Source organism: Ostrea edulis, chromosome 7 (genome assembly GCF_947568905.1).
Source record: "Ostrea edulis chromosome 7, xbOstEdul1.1, whole genome shotgun sequence".
NCBI lineage: Eukaryota > Metazoa > Mollusca > Bivalvia > Ostreida > Ostreidae > Ostrea > Ostrea edulis.
Window position 1 is genome coordinate 25,953,931 of NC_079170.1, and position 21,281 is coordinate 25,975,211.

Here is a 21,281-nt window from a genome sequence, read left to right on the forward strand (position 1 = left end):
AGTGTAAATACGTAACCTTTAAAAGTAGAAGTCTGAAGCAACATTTCCTGTCATTTGGGGGGAAATAAAATCAGGAAATTTGGAAGTCATATTGACACCATCATATGAACATAAAATGTGTCATTATAAGAATTGACTCTCATTTTGAGACTAAATGATCGGAATTGATAAGGATCTACAATAATCTGTGTCCATGATTTTAAAAAATGAAGGCCATTTCAGACCATTGTTGTCCTTATTATATATGTTCCATTTGAAGTAGAGAAGATTGTCGATGGAACAAAACATTGAGCTTTATCAACTCGCTCAAATAGAAATAAAACTGTCAATAGTGCAAATGGACGAGTATCTAGTTTTGAGTGGTATCAGTCCTGAGACATTATACATTTATTGCATGATAGTGAGGGAGATATGAAGATTTATTCACCCAAGAAAAATCATATATCCCGAGGGCAACGCCCGAGGGGAATATGATTTTTCTTGGGTGAATAAATCTTCATATCTCCCGAACATTCATGCAATAAATTGTTTATTATACCGAAACAAAGCAAGACTACAAAAGTACGTTTGAAATTGGAGTCCGCTCATCTACATGGTATGTAGCTGGGGTCGTCCTAACGGTAACACCGCACCGTCAACGTATTACGGTAGAAGGTACAAACAACGAAATACAGTGATATGATAACCAGTTTTTGTATTTCCATTCTCCTTGAGTGCTGATTTACTTGCTTGTTTTTGTATCAACCAAAACCAAAACCATGCGATTCAACTGTGTATCAGAGACCCGCATATTTTGTGCCTTACGAACTATGAAAGTAGAATGACTCGGACTTATTGTGACGTCACAATACACTTCGTCTACCTTGACGTTAAATTTATGGATAATGCACGAGACTGCCCAAGGGGTAAATATGATAGGGAGATATGATGGCTGAGAGGGAGATATGAAGTTTTGTCCTCCCTGGCACGTGACCGTTTAGACCAATCAGATTACGCGTTGCATGGCATTCTCATACTGAGGTATAATAATAAAAATTGTAGTATATTTTCCTTTTGCAAGGTCCACGCCTTGAAAATGATTTATTGATGGCTTATTTTTAACTGTCTGTCTCCAAAGGAAAAAGCAAACTACCATGCCATTCTGTTAGCCAGAGACTCCTTTTTGTTGAAGACAGAGTATTTATCCACCATAAAACAGATCCTGCAGTGATAAAGGTAAGCATTAAATATTTATTCATTTAATTAATGGTCTAGCCTGGAAGTGAAGACGCAGAGGTTAAGATCAGCGGCCATTCGTTGTTCTGCGAATATATATCCATGTATATCTATATTGGCATGAATAGAAATGAACAAATATTTAGCAGCATGAGCGGTACAGAAGTACTTAACCATTGTCTTGGGTTTATAGAAAGATTGTTGGGATATCTGAATACAAAAGACAAACTTTAACAGAATTAAAATCTAAATTAAAGTAAATGAAAGGTCAAGATAACGAAGAGTGATCGACCTCAAAACTCCTATAATCAATATAAAAAAAAAATAGAGAGCTGGGCAAAAACGGACCTCTAGACACATCAGAGGTAGAATCAAGTGGATAGGAGAGGTAAGCATCCCCTGCTCCCCCCTCTCTCTCTCTCTCTCTCTCTCTCTCTCTCTCTCTCTCTCTGAGTGTACATGTGTATATATGTGTGTTTGTGTGTGTGTGTGTGTGTGTGTGTGTGTGTGAGAGAGAGAGGTGAAGATGATAAACAGTGATCAATCTCATATTTCATGTGTGTGATTATTCAATCCGCCTAATATTAGTCGATATTTAGTTTTCTCAAAAAAGGTTTTTTGTATTCCAGCTCTTGATATCCATGGGGATATCAACTATCCATAGAGGGGATGCAAACGAAGAAGAACATGAAATGTTATACTTCAAAAGAATGGCTGAATGTAAAGGACATAATAAGAATAACCATACATATTTATACTTTGACTGCTTCATATATCAATTTGTTTTTTTAAATGCTTTGAATAATGTTAAGATCATATAATATTTATTGAGTTGATATGCCAGTGTTAGGGAAGGAGTTATACCTCAAAATACATATCTATAACATATTTAAACATTTCATTCCTTTTCCTTACATTTGTTGTGTCATGAAATTATGAAAATATTAAATACTATATTCATAATAATTTTTTCTCAATTATTGTATTCCTCCAGACTCTTGTGATGATTTACTGTTACCAGTCATAATATCGATGGGGAATGGAAAATCTACCAAAGAGGTTCTTCAGTATGCTTCTAAAAAGAAAATACCTATTGTGTATTTCAAGGTAATTGAAATGAAACTAGTTCATTAATACAATTAATCTAGTGTGGTCTAGCTTGTTCACTTCATAGTAAGATGTTGATTTAATACTATGCTGATTTCTGAAGTTATGGAATAAGATATAAATATGCGCTCCAACTTGACACTGCATGAAAAGGTGAAGATAACGAACAGTGATCGATCTCATAAGTCCTACAAGCAATGCAAAATAGAGAGTTAGGCAAATACGGACCCTTGGACACACCAATGGTGGTATCAGGTGCCTAAGAGGAGTAGGCATCTCCTCTCGACCAGTCACACCCACCGTGAGCCCTATATATTGATAAGGTAAACGGAGTTATCAATGTGCCAAGAGAGGCAAAACAAACGATATGAAACATGTCATACAGCAATCGACCCTATGGCATGTTGTTTTGGCAAAACTAAATTGTTATAGCAACCATAAAACTTGTGAAAAACTTACTTTAAACCTGAATGTTGAAACCCCTGTGTAATCAATTTGATAAAATAACAAATCAAGATAGACTTACGGTGGTAGTTAATGGTTAGACTGTTCGCTTCGTAATCGGAGGGTTGTGAGTTCGATACCTGCTCAAGTCATGTCCGTGTCAAACCTAAGACATAAAAATACGTACTGATTTTTTGTCACCAAACGTTCGATATCTAAAAGGGGGTGTCGGGAATTTCAGGATGTGAACATAAAGTGGAGAAAACATAACATCAGCACGTTAAGTAACATTCGCCACTTTTGGCGTCATTGGTGATCATTATTGATAAGCATGGCTCTAATTCGGGATATTTCACTAGCAGCTGGTGCTTTTTCAGTATGTGTGAAAAATGTCAAAATGCCTTAAATTAACATCGGAAGCTAATCAGGAAAGTTTATATGTTGGCAACGAATGCAATTGTTTTTACAATGTGCAGTATAATATCTCAACCATATCTATAAAGGTTGAAAATTCGAAATGCCATTCATTTAAAGAACTTATAGGTAGTGTGTACATTTGAAATGGTAGGTCATATGTTAAATGACTCTTTTCTAATTTCATATTCAGTACAATATAGGTTAGGAGAAAAAAATTATAATAAAATCATTGATTTCAGAAAGATACAGAAAAAGGACACGATGCATTTGTCTTGACTCCAGATGAAGAGTTTAAAGAAACTTTCAAAGCAACAGAACATCGATTTGATTTACGTACACCATGGAAAAGACAAAGGGTTGAAAGAAGAGTGATTGAAACAAAAGAAGACGGTGGAGAAGAAGAAAACGAGATATCCTCCCTTAACGAGATCAAGCTGAAGCAGAACTTATCTTTGGATGCAGTTATCTGCTATTTACTCATTGGGGGTATTCTCTAAAATAGCCTTGAATGTGACAAGTAATACCACTTTCAACAATGGAACAATTTATACAGATATTGCAAGATACTAATTTTTTGCGATTATTTGTTTGATGCATATCAAACTCTGACAGCACAAATCATTATAAAGCTACACAAAATAATCTTACATGATCAATTACATTAACTCAATATGAAAATCACTTCAGCTATAGAAAAAAAATCATTAATCTAAGTTTGAAAATCTCCAGAAAGACAATTTTAGAATATATCAATTTGTTTTCAGTTTTATAACCAACTTCATAGACGCTGAACACTACTATTACTTACACTTTTCTTTTTTATTATTGTAATTAAATTATTTCTTTTTCAGTTTCTATGGAATCAAATACAAATGACAAACTATTCGTAAGTATTAATATCCCTTTAAATAAGGTCAACCAATACAATTCGCAAATGAATGAATCACTTTCATCTGTTGGATTGATTGTGACACCCTTGTCACCATTTGCGCATGATTTCAAAATCTGATACAAACACCACATAGTGCTTTAAAGGCATCGTTAAGTTCATTTAACCCTTTCTCTACCGGCACATTTTAGAGGTTTTTAGAGACTAAATGACAGTATTTTAAAATCGATTTAAATCTGCATGTATCACGATTTGGGGTAGGCATATGACATGTAATTTTGTTAGGAATTGGACAGGGAACAATTTCTTATAAAATTTGTCAATGTATCCCATGACCTCATATAGGTCTACGGGGTCAAAGGTCATATAAGTGCACATTTTTGCAATCTTTTTTCTCTGAAATATATATATTACGACCCCTCTCACTAGATTAGAGTCAAAAATAGGAAATTCTAAATGTATGAGCTAATGTGCCTTTTAATATACTACAAAAAGAACAAAATCAAACTAATCAATTTTATTGACAAACAAATATTTTTGGTTGCTAAGTAACAACACTCATAGTACAATTTTGACCATAATTTGCCTTTCTGCATCCATTCGACACAATTTAAACGTAATTACAATCCATGATGATTAGTAAATGTCACATTATCTTAAAAATATAATCTTTAAATAGATCTTAATCATTTTAAAAGGTTTTTAACAAAAAATGTAATGAAGAGAATTAAGGTCAAAGGTCATCAAATGGAATCTTCGTACTTTATATACTTGTCCATCATTTTCTAATAATATGACGTTTTGCCATTATGTTCCATTAAATAGAATAAGTATTGCAACATTAAAACAAAGATCTTTCAATTATTGTTAATCTAAAATAATCTATTTTTTATTCAGTTATATTTGGTTGCTAAGCAACAACACCTTATCAAATGTTATCAAAAAGTACTAACCATTTTTCCTCTCCAAGTTCAACATAAGCGAATGTTCAAGTACTTACTTTCAATCACTAGATTTAAATGTACTTGCATCATATTTAACAAAAATGTTCTTATATTCAACCTCTTGAAACCTATTTCTAGACATAATTCTTGACAACGAGTTGTTCCGACAGGGGCATGCGTTGACCAATATCTGTCTATCGACTGGAACTTCACAGCAGGCGTGTATAAGATAATGCACAAAAATCTGGGGAAAAAAGTATTTCTTAATACTTAGTCCTAAATACTAATGTATTGTCAAAGCTTTTGAATACTCAAATTGGCTCTGTAAATGTTTTCGATAATCAAGGCCCTCTGAAAAGTATGCATTTAATTACTTATGAAATTTTATCAGAGGTAATTGTAGTACACATTTAATAAATGAGTTACATTCACAGCCAGATTAATTTTGGTAAAGGTAATCTTTTTACTATGCATTTTATTATTCTTTTGAAACTGGAAATCACTGCCACAATATCGGTTTTCAAAACTAGTAATACCTGTACAGTTCCTCTTCAGTGAGAGGCTGCAAACTTCCTTGGGAAATATATGGCAACCCTTCCCCCTAGATATGACCATCTCAGCATAATGGTTGGTGGCAACACAGATGGAGAAAACCAAATCTTCTGTCAAAGACAGCTTCATAAAATCTGCAGTTCTCCGAGTAATAGGGTCCCATATCTGAAAGAAAATTGCAAATAAAATCAGTATTGGCCACCATACCTTAAAACGTGTCATAACTTATAATTAGAAACTAATTAGAAATTGTTTTGTCTCATTTTGTATGTATATGATCCCTAGTTATGCAGCAAAAAAAAAAAAAAAACCACAAAAAAAACAACAACAGTAAAATGGTACACACATATCAGTGTACCATAATGCCATGATTCCAATTGTGAATGTATTATCTGGATTTATTTGTATGTTAATCAAATTTACACTGATTTAACCCTATATTCAACCTCAAAGAGTCATACCAACTGAAAGCCAGGTTGTCACCCGAATGAAATGCCACAGTTCTGGGATCAGGTGTTCCTGTGTCCTCCATATCAGCATCCTTCCAATGCATGTCTGGATTTGTCAGTAGACTGTCGCTAGCGGATGATACTAAATATTGGGATGTCAATACCCTTTTTAAAGAAGAAAAGAAATCACAATTAAGAATTGTTGGTTTATGTTTAAAAAGCAAAATCTAAGTTTCACGGTAGCATGGAACAGTTTCGCACTTAAATTTATTTACTCAAATTTATTTAAAGATATGGTAAGGGATTGCATACATGTGTTAGAAATGAATCGAATATTTTATTGTACATTGCGAGAGTAGCAGAGTGGGTAATGAAAAAAAATGTATCAGTAGGTATCTGCATTATGCCTAGCATATATTATACACGAGGGCAAATACTGAAGAAATTCAGGTTAAAACCTACAGGGTCCAGCGAAAATACTGAAACTCTGAGGGAAAGTGAATGACCCCAGATATAAAAGTTGAATTGAATTGCTTCTTAATGGTACCCAGTGTCTAAATCCCCTTGTATGGTACTCTGATGGGCTGTGGATTTAGTCGAAATTAGAGAAAATCTAGGCAAGAAGGGGATTGATTGATTGATGTTTTCTGCCAAACTCAACAATTTTTCAGTTATCTGGTGGCACCCAGTCTTTTTTATTGGTGGAAGAGAGAACCCAGATACCTGGGGAGAGACCACCGATCTTTCGAAAGTAAACTGGGAAAACTTTCTCACTTACCGGTGCGAATGGGATTCGAACTCGCGCCGACAGAGATGAGAGGCCGTGTGATTTTGAGCGCAATGCTCTAACCACTCGGCCACGGAGGAGACCGGCAAGAACACAGGGGCTCGGTTGTCAGATAGTGAAGGTTTGTATTATTTGTTCCCGAATAATAAATTGAAGTTTTGCATGATTTGTGTCTGAATAATAAATTATATAAATAAAAGCCACCACCAAAATCCGCTTTTTTAGAGGTTTTCAAAAAGGTGTATCATGTGTAAATTAAAGTACTTGGCACACTGATTTGACTGCGGATAACTCCGTTTACCTGATCATGATATGGGGCTCACGGCGGGTGTGACCGGTCAACAGGGGATGCTTACTCCTCCTAGGCACATGATCCACCTCTGGTGTGTCCAGGGGTCCGTGTTTGCCCAACTATCTATTTTGTATTGCTTGTAGGAGTTATGAGATTGATCACTGTTCGTTATCTTCACCTTGCATTTATATAATTTATTATTCGGACACAAATCATGCAAAACTTCAATTTATTATTCGGGAACAAATAATACAAAACTTCAATATCTGACAACCGAGCCCCTGTGGGCAAGAAGGGAACACATGCCCATCAGTTCATAGCATACAAGTACCAGCATGTATGGATCACATTTAATTTATGGTCATAAGCTACTAAGTGTATATAAAATACATGCATTTGGATAAAAGAGAAATCAATATGATTTTTCATTAGCCTGTCATAATCAGACTTTGATTGATGTTAACCCACCCCCATTTTGGCCCAAACACACATTTTGTTTTTATTTCTGTTACAGAATAAAGAAAATAATTCAAATTATGATAATAAATTCTATCATAAGTGTGTTTTCCTAACAGATTGTGTTTTCTTTTCATAGAAAGATAATTTCTTTTATAAACATGGAAAAAACTTGGAAAATAGCCTTCTCACCAGCGGTCGTGAATGCCCAGTCTGATTAAAACCACACCATCCCATTATACACTAAATACACCCCCTTCTTACACTCGCGCGTCACGTAAGGAGATAATTCTGGGAAAAGGGGGGGGGGTGTTAATCAAACTGCCGGACCCGGACAGGGTGTTATTCACTTGTTTTAGATATCATAAAATATAAATATTTGCTTTCATGAAACGACAAACCATGGCATCAAATTTGCGGTTAATTAATCGTGAATTTTTCATAACATGACAAAACCACATTTTTGTTTTCTTTTTAGTCGGCCTATGTGGCTACATCAACTTACATGTACGTATTTATACTGAATGTATGATCGTTTGGTTTATCCTGCAACAGGCGATCCAGGGCATCTTCTTCTGACATCAGGTCGTTTTAAAGATGTAAAATACATTCGTTGGTTGTGACAGTCACGGTGAAGCTGTGTTGTTTTCGTTGAAACGGAAACACGTGTGTTCTCCGTGCACACTTTCAGAAAACCCCGCGAGGCCCGCGATCCGGATCAAGGAAAAATAAAAGTATACAGGCTATATATAGGCGAACTTCTTTTTTGTTTTCTTTCTTTGGCAGAGAAAAAAATTATTACTATTCCGAACAAATATAACGTTTATATCTGAATTTGAAGTACTTTATTTATCTTTTTTTAAATTCAATCTGCCGATGTAATATTCTCAATAGGTGTTTTATGAAGTTACATATAGGTTGTGTAACTGTTATAAACCAATATTGGTTTTATGTTTTAAAAAAAAAAAAGCAGAGATACCTGGCTGATTATTTCATACATGTATGTATGTTGTTTTAGTGTATCAACAGGTACTGAATTTACTAAAAGAGGACAATACAAATAGTTTTCACCACTTTATTGTGCGACGCGCGTCGATTGCTTTTAGCGACGTCGATTTGTCGCTAATTTTTAAGAGAACCGCGCAGCATGTCCCAATTTCATTTTATCGTAATATAAAAACTACCGAGAATTATAATATGAATAAGGGTCCATCAAAAAGAACATTTCCTCTACTTTTACAGGATGTATTTACTTTTCCCTATTTCCATATATAAATATAGATAAACGCCGATCTGTTTAAACATTGCGAAATAAAATCGTAAAACAACGTATATGTGCAAAAAATTACTATTTTCTCATAACTTTGCCAGCCATTAAAAATAATTTTATATGTACTGAAAGCAGGGAATATATGCTTCTCAAAAATATAAAAAATATTGCATTCATAGGGAAAATTAAAAAAATCATAGCGAGGGGGGAAATGGCCTTGCGACAAAGCGTTGCGTCATATTTAGACGAAGTCATCCTTCATTTTAAATGCTTTTTTTAATGTAATGGCTTTATTTATTCAATTCATTTTTGCATAGTTAAAAAATATAGAAAATTTCCAAAAATATGATATATAAAACATATATATTACGTCCGTAGTTTCAAAGATTTATAGACACTCCTTTTGCGTAGCCCTGTTTTTACGCGCTATCGGTCATATTGACCGATACGGTAGAGAAAGGGTTAAGGTATTTCATGTATAATGAAAGAATAATGAACAAGTTTGAAGGATTTAGATCAACATAAAACTTTTTTGTTAAATAATAATGAAAGTAAAGCAGATGAAATTCACATGACTTGTAAATGATTAGAAGCTGACATTTTTGCACTTAAGCTTTTTGGAAGAGTTGTCTGCCCTTTGTAAAAATAAGAAAAATCTATTTTTCTAAAAATGTGTGTGGTCAATGATTAATTTGATTTCATATTTTCATAAAAGGAAAGTGTATGTAACTTTCTACCAAGAGATTAGTATGAATATATAATTTGTTTTTCAAATATTGTAATAAAAGATGATTTTCCCATATACTTCAATGTTAAATTCTAGGTGAAATATATCAAACAGTAAACAAAATTTTGAAAATTTCTATCGTGGGTGATTTTTAATTGGTGAACCCTTCACAATGATACCATGATTGCAAAGATTCCACCATCCATTTATTAGATATGAAATATGGTCATTATACATTCATGGGCACAAATTGTGCTCCTTTGTTAGCTGACCTGTTTTTATATTCATATGAAGCAGAATTTATTCAAAAACTTCTACGTGAGAAGAAAAAATCTCTCGCTGTGACCTTCAATTCGACTTTTAGATATATCGATGACGTTTTGTCTATTAACAATGATAGCTTTCATTCATATGTCGATTTGATATATCCCTGTGAGCTCGAAATAAAGGACACCACAGAGTCGTCCACTTCTGCTTCATACTTAGATATTTTATTGAAAGTAGACATTAACGGCAAACTAACAACTCAACTGTATGACAAACGGGATGATTTCAGCTTCTCCATCGTCAACTTCCCACATTTATGTAGCAATATTCCATTATCACCTGCATATGGTGTTTATATATCTCAACTGATTCGATATGCAAGAGCTTGTTCTGCGTATAGTCAGTTTTTAAATCGAGGTAAGCTACTGACAAACAAGTTGATGGTACAGGGATTTGAACAGTCTCGATTGAAATCAGCATTTCGCAAATTCTATGGTCGTTATAACGATCTAGTTCGTCAATGCTACCTCGCATTGGGTCAAATGCTGTCTGACGTGTTTCATACCGATTGTTAAGCCGTTCTTGGCACACTGATTTTGACTGCGGATAAGTCTGTTTACCTGATCAGGATATGGGGCTCACGGCGGGTGTGACCGGTCAACAGGGGATGCTTACTCCTCCTAGGCACCTGATCCCACCTCTGGTGTGTCCAGGGGTCCGTGTTTGTCCAACTATCTATTTTGTATTGCTTGTAGGAGTTATGAGATTGATCACTGTTCGTTATCTTCACCTTGCATTGAATACCTTAAATGAATATCTAGAAATTTTCGGTTTGGATCAGTAACAAAGACCTTCCAATCAACTTTTTCTTTATGTACCTGATAAGTAACATTATCTGTATTTTTTGGACTGTTTATAGATATATCTAATTTTGGCAATAAATATACACATCGAACTTTTATGTTACTGATGTATTATGTAAAGTAAGAATGTTTTTTACCAAAATAAAAAACATGTTTTATATAACTGGGTTCTCGTGCATTTCCATTCCTTTTGAAACTTATGAAAGGTGAAGATAAAGAACAGTGATAAATCTCATAACTCCTACAAGCAATACAAAATAGATAGTTGGGCAAACACGGACCCCTTGATAAACCACAGGTGGGATCATGTGCCTCATTAATTCGCCTTGGAGCACATGTGCGTGAATGTCTTTATTCAACATTTGCAAAATTAATTACCATAACTTTACTTGTATTCTCTTCAGTGTGAAGTGTTGGTAATCGAAATTGAAAAATGAATCAAAGCGTAAAACATTTTGTACGTTGGTAAAAAAAAAAAAAAAAAAAAAAAAAAAAAAAAAAACCACAAACATATATACTTTGAGCTCACAAAACAGCTTGTTTAGCCACAATTTCAGTCATCGGTATAATGCAGAAAAAGAATTCCGATATTCCGTTTTCTATCTACTGTACTATCTCTATAGCGTTTTCCCTAGAACTCGCCAATTTAGAATTGACAGGTTTACAAAAGGTTTACTAGAACAAAAATCATGTATGAAAAACATGCATCTTAAATTATTAATCAATATCCACAACTATGGCTTCTAATTATTCTCATGCGACCTTGAAAATGTTAAAAGATGTATGTATATATGTTATATTTGATGAATGACAAATTATATATTTATAAACTATGAGGCTGGATTACGATTTCCATTCGACAGGGATCTTCGAGTGAGGTATACCCAAATGCATTGTGCATGTACCTGTTGAAAGAAGGAAAGTGGAAGATACCAAAAGATGTGATAAAGAAATCCTTCAGCCACAAGTCTCTCGAGTATATCACTGAAGAGGTCAGGAAAATAAACTGCTAGTTAGGTTTACTAATAGTTTCAATTCAATCCAATGATAAACAGTGTAATATGATTAAACACACGCTGTAAATCCATTATATATCATGAAAGATGAAGATAACGAACAGTGATCAATATTATAACTCTTATAAGCAATACAAAATAGATAGTTGGGCAAACACGGACCCCTGTACTTATCACAGTTGGGATCAGGTATCTAGGAGGAGTAAGCAATCTCTATTGACCGTTCTCAACCGCACTGACTCCTGTATATTCATCAGGTAAAATTAGTTATCCGAAGTCAAAATTATTGTGCCAAGAACGACCTAACATTCAGCATGAAACGAGTTAGACAGCAATCGACACAATGATAGATTGAATTAACAAACTAGATTGTTATGATTGTTACAACGATAATATAATTTGCAAACTGCTGACTTCAAATGAAACTGTTGAAACTCCTGCACCATCAACTTTTTTGTCATTAGCCTACCTCGATTTAAAAACTAATCAAGGAAAACGAGCTCCTTTGTATCGAATCAGTTGAGAAATATAATGGAATATTGCTACATAAATCTAGAAAGTTGACGATAGAGAATTTGCAATCATCCTGTTTATCATAAAGTTGAGTTGTTATTTGCCGTTAATATCCATATTCAATACTATATCTAAGTATGAAGCAGAAGTGGTCGACTCTGTGATGTCTTCTCTTTCGAGTTCCCAGAGATATATCGAATAGAAATATGAGTGAAAATTAGCATTGATAATAGATCAAACGTCGTCGATATATTTAACTCTCAAATTGAAGGCCACAGCAATACATTTTGTTCTTTTCATATAAACATAGATTTTATTCAATCCACTTCTGCTTCATACTTAGATATTTTATTGAAAGTAGACATTAACGGCAAACTGACAACTCAACTGTATGACAAACGGGATGATTTCAGCTTGTCCATCGTCAACTTCCCATATTTGTGTAGCAATATTCCATTATCACCTGCATATGATGTTTATATATCTCAACTGATTCGATATGCAAGAGCTTGTTCTGCGTATAGTCAGTTTTTAAATCGAGGTAAGCTACTGACAAACAAGTTGATCGTACAGGGATTTCAACGGTATCGATTGAAGTCAGCATTTTGAAAATTATATGGTCGTTATGGCGATCTACTTCGTCAGTACAACCTCGCATTGGGTCAAATGCTGTCTGACATGTTTCATACCGATTGTTAAGCCGTTCTTGGCACACTGATTTTGACTGCAGATAACTCCGTTTACCTGATCAGGATATAGGGCCCACGGCGGGTGTGACCGGTCAACACGGGATGCTTACTCCTCCTAGACACCTGATCCCACCTCTGGTGTGTCCAGGGGTCCGTGTTTGCCCAACTATCTATTTTGTATTGCTTATAGGAGTTATGAGATTGATCACTGTTCGTTATCTTTACCTTGCATTCAAAAACTTCTACGTGAGAAGAAAAAATGTCTTGTTGTGGCCTTCAATTAAACATTTTAATTAGTATCCATTTTTTTTTTCATTTGTTTTAAAAGAAGGTTATTTCTAACAAATGACCTGATACATATTACCATGTAAAACTTTTACGGTACCAATTTTGATGCACCAAATGCGCATTTCAACAAATAATGTCTCTTCAGTGATGCTCAACCGAAATGTTTGAATTCCGAAATGACACCCAACTTGCTACATCTATTTTAAGTAAAACAGAGTGCCAAAATGTGGAGTAAAATTTGTCTAAGGATAAGAACTATGCATGAGGGAAAAAATCCTTAATTTTGAAATGAATTTCTAAATTTTATCACAGGAATTAAATACGCTTTCGTATTTTCAAGTTAGTAAAGAAGTATTTAGCTACTGGACTGTAATATATATCAATTAGTATTTAGTATATGAACTTCAGTTACAATATGAATTGATTGATTTGCATTTGTAGAGCATGACAGAGAAGTTTGAGAAAGGTCTTTGGAAAGAGTTACAGGAAATTTCTGGAGATGCCTATCAACCTCCAGCCTGGGTTAAAATGAATAATGGTGTGGACATACTAAATTATTTTAATTCCATTATGCGAAAGAGAGAAATTTTTATGAAAATTCTTTTAAATGTCTTTTTTGTATTCTATATTTTATTCTTATCATTTTGAACTTGTGTTATAACTTTATTCTTTCACGATTTCTCTGTTATAGACCCACAGGAACATAAATTAGATGTTACTATATCAGATCTATATGGTTTGATATTCTATGCTCTGCTTTTTCGTAAATTCTACCACGGAGCTAAACAACTTCTTGAAACGGGGTGTGTAAGTTCTTTATAATCATATTTGTATACCACGTGCAATATATATGTGAACTTCATCGGACCTTTAGATTATGTTTAGCGAGTTTCAACGAAGAATGAATTTTGAAGGGAAGTATTCTCTTGTATACTAGGTGAACACGTTAATTTTTGTTGGGTAAACAACCGTGTATGGTATTATCACATTATGAACACCACTAACTTACCATTAATATATTTCATTTTAATTCCTGTTTCATGTGAATTCTTAAATAAAAACAAGTTACAGAGTTTCCGTAACTTTGGTATCCGTGAGTCCGTACATAAAAATATGTCTGTGATTCTTTCTGGTTTTGTATATAATTTTCGTGATTCCGTTCCGAGATTATTCGTGTTTTGTCAACCTCCTGCGTATATTCCATGAATTGAAATGTCATAGCCATGTACACCAAAATGAAAAAAAATATACTTTGTTATGTTATGAAAGGTTTACATCGATATGAAAGAGCTTCCTCCGTATACAGCCCGTTTTTAAATCGAGGCAGGATACCCACAAAAAGTTTATGGAAAAGGGATTTCTCATCAGCATTTCAGATATTTTATGGTTGTTATAACGATCACCTACCATTGGGTCAAATGACGTATTTCATACCGATTATTAGGCTGTTCTTGGTACACTAATTTTTGCTACGGGTAACCGTTTACCTGATCAAGATATAGGGCTCACGGCCTGTGTAACTGGTTGACAGGGGAAGGTTAGTCTTCCTAGGCACCTCATCTCACCTCTGGTATATCCAGATGTCCGTGTTTGCCCAACTCTATTTTGTATTGTTTATAGGAGTTATGAGAGCGACCACTGTTTGTTATCTTTACCTTCCTAACTTGTGAAAGGTGAAGGCAGAAGTTTTATTTGTATTAAACATGCATTCAAAAACAATATTTACGCATGTACAAATAATTCATATAAATATATATCACAATCTTGATAATCAATAAGTATAATAATAAACGATATAAAAACGCAAAACCCATAGGGTTTACTCTCTTGGTAATTAATTGTATGAATTAACACAATTTTAAGAGTAATGTTTTATTTTTGGTTGCACATAAATTATGAAATTTTATAACATTAGATTAGGTCCAGTAAGTAATATTTCTGGTATATAATGACGCCTAATATCATTTTAATCAGACTGTCTACCAGCAGAGATACAAGCTCGATAGTTAAATGAAAGATGAGGAAAACGAACAATGATCAATCACATAACCCGTATAAGCAATTCAAAATAGAAAGTTGGGCAAACATGGACCCCCGGACACATCAGAACTGGGATCGGGTGCCTAGGAGGAGTAAACATCCCCTGTCGACCATCACATCCGCTGTGAGCCGTAGTCAAAATCAGTGTGACAAGAGCGGTCTAACAATCGGTATGAAACATGTCACACGGCATTTACCCAATGGTAGGCTGTATTGGCAAACAAGATCGTCATATTGACCATATAATTTGCAAAATGCTGACTTTAATCGAGACCCTTGACAACCCTGCACCATCATCCTGTTTGACAGTATCCTGCCTCGACCCCAAAACTTGCGTATCGAATCACTTGAAAGACACAAACCCCATATGCTAATGGAACATTGCCACATAAACATGGGAATCCAACGACGGAGAAGCCGAAACCATTCCGCCTCCAACACAGTTGAACTGTCAGTCTGCCGTCAACGTCCACTTTCAATGAAATATTTAAGTATGAAGAAGAAGTGGATGTCATCCATTTCGATCTAACGGGGATATATCGAATCGACATACGAATGAAGGTTATCATTGTTAATAGACAAAACGTCGGCGATATATCTAAATGTCGATTTGAAGGTCACAGCAAGATAACATTTTCCTTTCATGTTGAAGTTTTTGAAATAATATTTGCTTCATGTGAACACAGAAACAGGCCAGCCAAAAAAGGAGCATAACTCGCGCCCACGGGAATCCCAACAGACTGCCGGAAGACTAGACCACCAAAGACCACGAAAACACTGCAATGAGGATTTCTAACACATCCTCCATATCAACCTCAGAGCACCCGCAAGCGGAATCAAAGTGGTGCCCAACAAAGCAACTTCTCGGATGACCGATCACCAGATATAAACACCTGTCGAAGAAGCAACTGTCCACGACGCCACACATTCCAGCCGCCAATCCACCGCGAGGAATGATCATGCAAACTGTCAAAAAGTTCCAGGTCAAGATGCCACATGGGAAACGTTTTCCGATGCCAAGTTCACCAAAAGTTCTTTAGAATTTTTTCAAAATCCACATTTGATTAACACCACCTCTGGCACACGCAGCCGCACAGTAAATCCGAAGTCTCTCCATCACAGCCGTTAATATTCCCGTGAAAAGCAAAGACAGAGGCACGGCAGAGCACTTACTGGATCCAGCAATGTATCTTTGCTTGTAAGGGTTTTTATGCAGTTTACGAATCCAGTACAGGTACAGTAACTCATATTCATCCGACAAACTGACTGGGATATTAAATATGTCTAAAACTGAAGCATAGTTTGTAAGAATTTCATCCTCCAAAAAGGGCATTTGAAGTCTAAGTACGATTACCAAAGTTGGGACTAATGCAAAGTTCGCCTAAATATATAGTTGCAATAATGAGCCCCACAAACAAATACAATGTTGCTACAAACTTTGTCAGCTTGAACCAAAACATATTCCTCATGCAATATATCCAAGTCCCACACCATCTCTCCCTCACCAAATACAGAAGGACAGATGGTATGCACTCTTGTTTTAACATGTCCATTGCGGAATTAATTTCAATATTCCTTCTATGCCCCCAACTCACTCCGACAATGCAACAAGTTCTTCTCTTTCATATTTAGCCCATTGTCTGGCATAATCTTGGACATAATTCATAGTAAAGATGAACATAGCTACACACACTGTATTGTAAATCAAGTCAGATCTTAAATATACCACTGTACGAGGGTACATTAAGGCAGGCTATGTTAATCTTCACTCAGATAAAATCCGCGAAACAATGTGACGACATAATTGAAATAAATACATTGTATATCACTAAGTATATATATATATATATATATATATATATATATATATATATATATGATTGATAGATTTTTTATGTTTTCTGCCACACTCAACAATTTTTCAGTTATATGGTGGCGCCCAGTTTTTGTTGGTGGAAGAGAGAACCCAGATACAATGCACCTGGGAAGAGACCACCGACCTTCCGAAAGTAAACTGGGAAACTTTCTCACTTACCGGCGCGAGCAGGATTCGAACCCGCGCCGACAGAGGTGAGAGGCCGTGTGATTTTGAGTGCGATGCTCTAACCACTCGGTCACGGAGGCCCCTATATATATATATATATATATATATATATATATATATATATATAATTCCGATTTTATTTTTAAGTAAGTTTTATTTATGCATAAAATAAACCATGCAGCTACAAAGATCTGAAGAAATTTGAAATGTTTTATTGCTGTCGTGGAATTTCTGTCTGATCAATATGAAAGTAAACTGATCACGTCATGACTACATGTATACGTGACGTTGACACATGCATGGAATTTGTTAATGTGTGTCATGCAAATATCGAAAAAATGTGGAATATGTGAAATACAATGATCCCCCCTTATAACGCCAACATTTGTACCTTGGCAATTTTGGCATTATAACCGGGGTGGCATTATATCGGGTGAGGGTGTGTGTGTACAGTTGTCATAAGAAATCAAACAAATTTTATCTATTACATCATGCTTTGAATGCCTTGATAACCCCGCCGTCCAGTGGTCGTAAATGACTCGTGATGGTAGAGGTATTTAATGATTTCTAGTTTTTGTTTTATGTACAACACACTTAGGTGTGTCCTCCATACTTAGATTTAAAAAAACAATACTGCATATATGAACTCAGTTGATTATGATTTACGTAACTTTCATATGCTCCAAAGTTTGATACCTTGATGACTAATGGCAGATAATTGCTCAAGCCTACTCACTGAAATTTTCCTGCCGTTGATTGGCGATTATTAGCGGGGATGATTATAACGGAAATTTACCAAATCGTACCTGTGAATAGGTTGGTGAATGGCGGTATGCGGGAGATGGCGTTATAACAGGGTTTTACATAGCGAGGAAAACGGGACTTTGAGCTTTTTTTTGGCGATATGCGGGGGTGGCCTTAACATACTCGCGTAACGAGTCTAAGTAATTTGATGGATCCAGAGGGAAGGGTACAGGATTGCAAGTCCTTTTTGTTTTAATATACAGGGAGAGAGCATGCAATATAGCTCTTTCAACTCTGAAGACACACTTAATGCAATACGCATACAATTGCATGAGACAGAAGTAAAATCATTTGACAGTATGAATTTGTTTCTTATGATTAGTCGTATTTATACATACCATATGGTGCAACTATATGTCGGTCCCCAATGGTCCAACATTCCCCATGGAAAATGTTGCGATCAATTTAGTATATACCTATGTAATTAGTAGGAAGGTGATAGCGTATTTATTGTTACCACAGAGAGAAACTTTTTCACAAGGCAGAGACAGATCTGGGAGGAATAGTTTCTCTCTCGAGTGGCAAGAAACATACTGTCACCATTCTAACCGTAGGAAACATGTAGGTGTTTTATTACATCAAAGCAGAATAAATCCTCTTCCGACAACGAAACAAAGCGTTTCGTCATATATTACGAACAGCTGCTATGGTTTTGACGTTGAATACGCCGCTGGACTTTACAATGCCACAATGCCAAATTTCACGGGAAATCGATGCTGCCGTTTAATAGTTTGAAGACTATCATCCCTAGGTCAGATAGCACAGAACCTATCACACAGCAGATGTGCATGTATTTTAGCGAATGTAGTCGGTTTGTCGTCATCTTTTAATTTAGAGAAAATACACGAAAGTGTAATAATCTTGTTTATTTCTTGAAATATGAGATTGCTATTGCGAATACGGATATACAACATATTGCTTATACATGTATACACATTTACATTCAGTACAACTATGAGGAATGTCAAATTCCTATACTGAAATAAACTTATGCTACTCTTAACTCATAAAAAGAAATCTAAGGAATAAAATTTCATTTTTTTCTAAGATTTTCATAAGAAAAATGTTATAAATGACAAATAGCAAAGTCATGTTATATGTTCCGATAATTATTTGTACTTGGTCTCTTTTACTCAGATATTTGATTTATCTGGAAAGGTTAAAGAATATAAAAATGAAAAAGTAACACTACATACAAATCCGTCTCAATTTACAATACTGAACTCTATATAGGGATCGCTGAAGATGTGACTGTTCATATATTACATATTTTGACATCACCCCTGGAATATCATACAACCTTTCATGCAATAAATCAAAGTTTATATATGATTGATAAACTTTCCTAATCCATTTAATCATTTAGCATAAAGGAAAGGTATGAAACTACAAGTAAAACACCTATATATTTCTTCTGTAATGACATTTTCCTTGAAACTTCACAAAAATCGTCCTTTGACATGCTCACCTGAAACATCTTTGCCGATGACCAATATTTTTTTCTTTGAATTAGTAAGCGTATTGTCTTTTTTAAAATAATACTTTAATTTGGATTGAAACTCTATTGTAGATTTTTTAATTTAAAATTTTACATTGAACTGAGGAATTTTCCGTTATATCCTGGATAACTACGAATTTTCACAGCCTACTTTTCAAACATCCCCCGAGGAAAAGCAAAGATGATGACCATAGGTCTTTTCTTCATTGATTTTAACTCATAAATGGATGCTTTACCTTACATCAAAGTTTGAATAAAATCTTTATTGTAGAAAGGAATTGGTTCTGGCACCCTTACTGAAGGGGGCGATAACACGCAGTGATCAATTTCATAACTCTTGTGTTGGGCAAACAAGGACCCCTGGATATACCAGAGGTGGTATGTAGGATGAGTAAGAATCCCCTGTTGACCGTTCACACCCACCGTGAGCCCTATATCTTTATCAGGTAAACAGTAATTAGAAGTCAAAATCGCTGTGCCTAGAACGGCCTAACAATCTGTATGAAATAAGTCAGACAGCATTTGTCCCAATAACAAGTGATAATGTGAATGGAGTGATCCATAGTCAAAATCAGTTTGCCAAGAACGGTTTAACAATTGGTATGAAACACGTCAGACAGTATTTGACCCAATGATATGTTGTATTAGCAAACTAGATTGTTTCATGTATATCGACCATGGCACTTGCGAATTGCTGACTTTAAACACCCCTGTACCATCAACTTGTTTGTCAGTTGCCTGTTCAATTAAAGTGATGAAATCATCTTCCTTTATTCGATATATTACACATGAGTTGATACCTCATGAACATATTTGTACGGTGCACCACTGACGATTGCGGATTAAATTGAAAACGTTTCTTCAAATAATTTGTAAATATCAATAACGTTACAAACATTCCCATGGTTCTTAAGTTACCCTTATCCAATTAAGTGTCCTATTGAGATATTTTGCGATATTGCGACATTTTATTTGTCATAATGGGTTATTATTTAAACATTTTCAAATTCCTCTCGGATTCTAGTGAACCTATTTTCCCCAAGAGTGTTATTAAGCACCACTGAGATGGGTGCAAAACTTTAACTCTCAACGAACATGTTTAAATAGAGAGTATTCAACAAATTCTAGTTTTCGGTCTGCATATTACATGTATCAACACAATGAATTGATACACATTGTCAGAATAGATTAAAAGTATAAGAGGAATATCCAAATCACACATTAGACATATAAAAACAAAAGTACTTACCATCTATCCGTTTGTGTTTAGTCAACCAGAAGTGATAATAGAATTAGATAGGTTACATGGGAAGCATGTTTTGTTTCCAGCTGACAAAGATTGTAACAACATTGTCTTTGTAAGACTCATTATTACAACTGTATTTTTAACGAACTTGGCATTAATTCCATTTTTGGAAATCGTACTTATACTCCAACTGCCCTTTTAAAAGACTAAATCCTTCAAAACCATTACTCAGTTTTAGATACATTTAATATCCCAGTTAATGGGTCGGAAGAATGCAAAACTTATACGGTACCAATTTTGATGCACCAGATGCGCATTTCGACATGTCCCAGTGCATTTGAAATGAAAAACACCACGGAGTCGTACACTTCTCCTTCATATTTAGATACAGTATTGCAAGTAGATATCTACGGAAAATAGCAATTGAAAAACGGGATAATTTCAGCTTCTCCATCATCAACTTC

The 21,281-nt window shown here is 35.0% G+C and overlaps 1 protein-coding gene and 1 long non-coding RNA gene across 2 annotated transcripts in view; one reads left to right on the plus strand and one right to left on the minus strand.

Annotated features, from left to right (window-relative positions):
- The first annotated feature begins 1,123 nt into the window (after positions 1–1,123).
- Positions 1,124–21,281, plus strand: part of LOC125656600 (transient receptor potential cation channel subfamily M member 2-like) — a 79,430-nt gene continuing 59,272 nt past the window's right edge. The window contains exons 1-8 of the mRNA XM_056143781.1: positions 1,124–1,215; positions 1,845–1,935; positions 2,210–2,322; positions 3,423–3,669; positions 4,035–4,069; positions 11,543–11,671; positions 13,627–13,723; positions 13,877–13,992. Of these exons, the coding sequence (XP_055999756.1) occupies positions 1,857–1,935; positions 2,210–2,322; positions 3,423–3,669; positions 4,035–4,069; positions 11,543–11,671; positions 13,627–13,723; positions 13,877–13,992 (816 nt within the window). The 5' untranslated portion in view covers positions 1,124–1,215; positions 1,845–1,856. The remainder of the gene's footprint in view (positions 1,216–1,844; positions 1,936–2,209; positions 2,323–3,422; positions 3,670–4,034; positions 4,070–11,542; positions 11,672–13,626; positions 13,724–13,876; positions 13,993–21,281) is intronic.
- On the minus strand, positions 4,575–5,776 carry LOC125654146 (uncharacterized). Its single transcript, XR_007362218.2, has 2 exons — positions 5,553–5,776; positions 4,575–5,260 (listed from the first exon to the last, which is right to left on the minus strand). It is a non-coding gene; the product is annotated as an uncharacterized LOC125654146 (long non-coding RNA).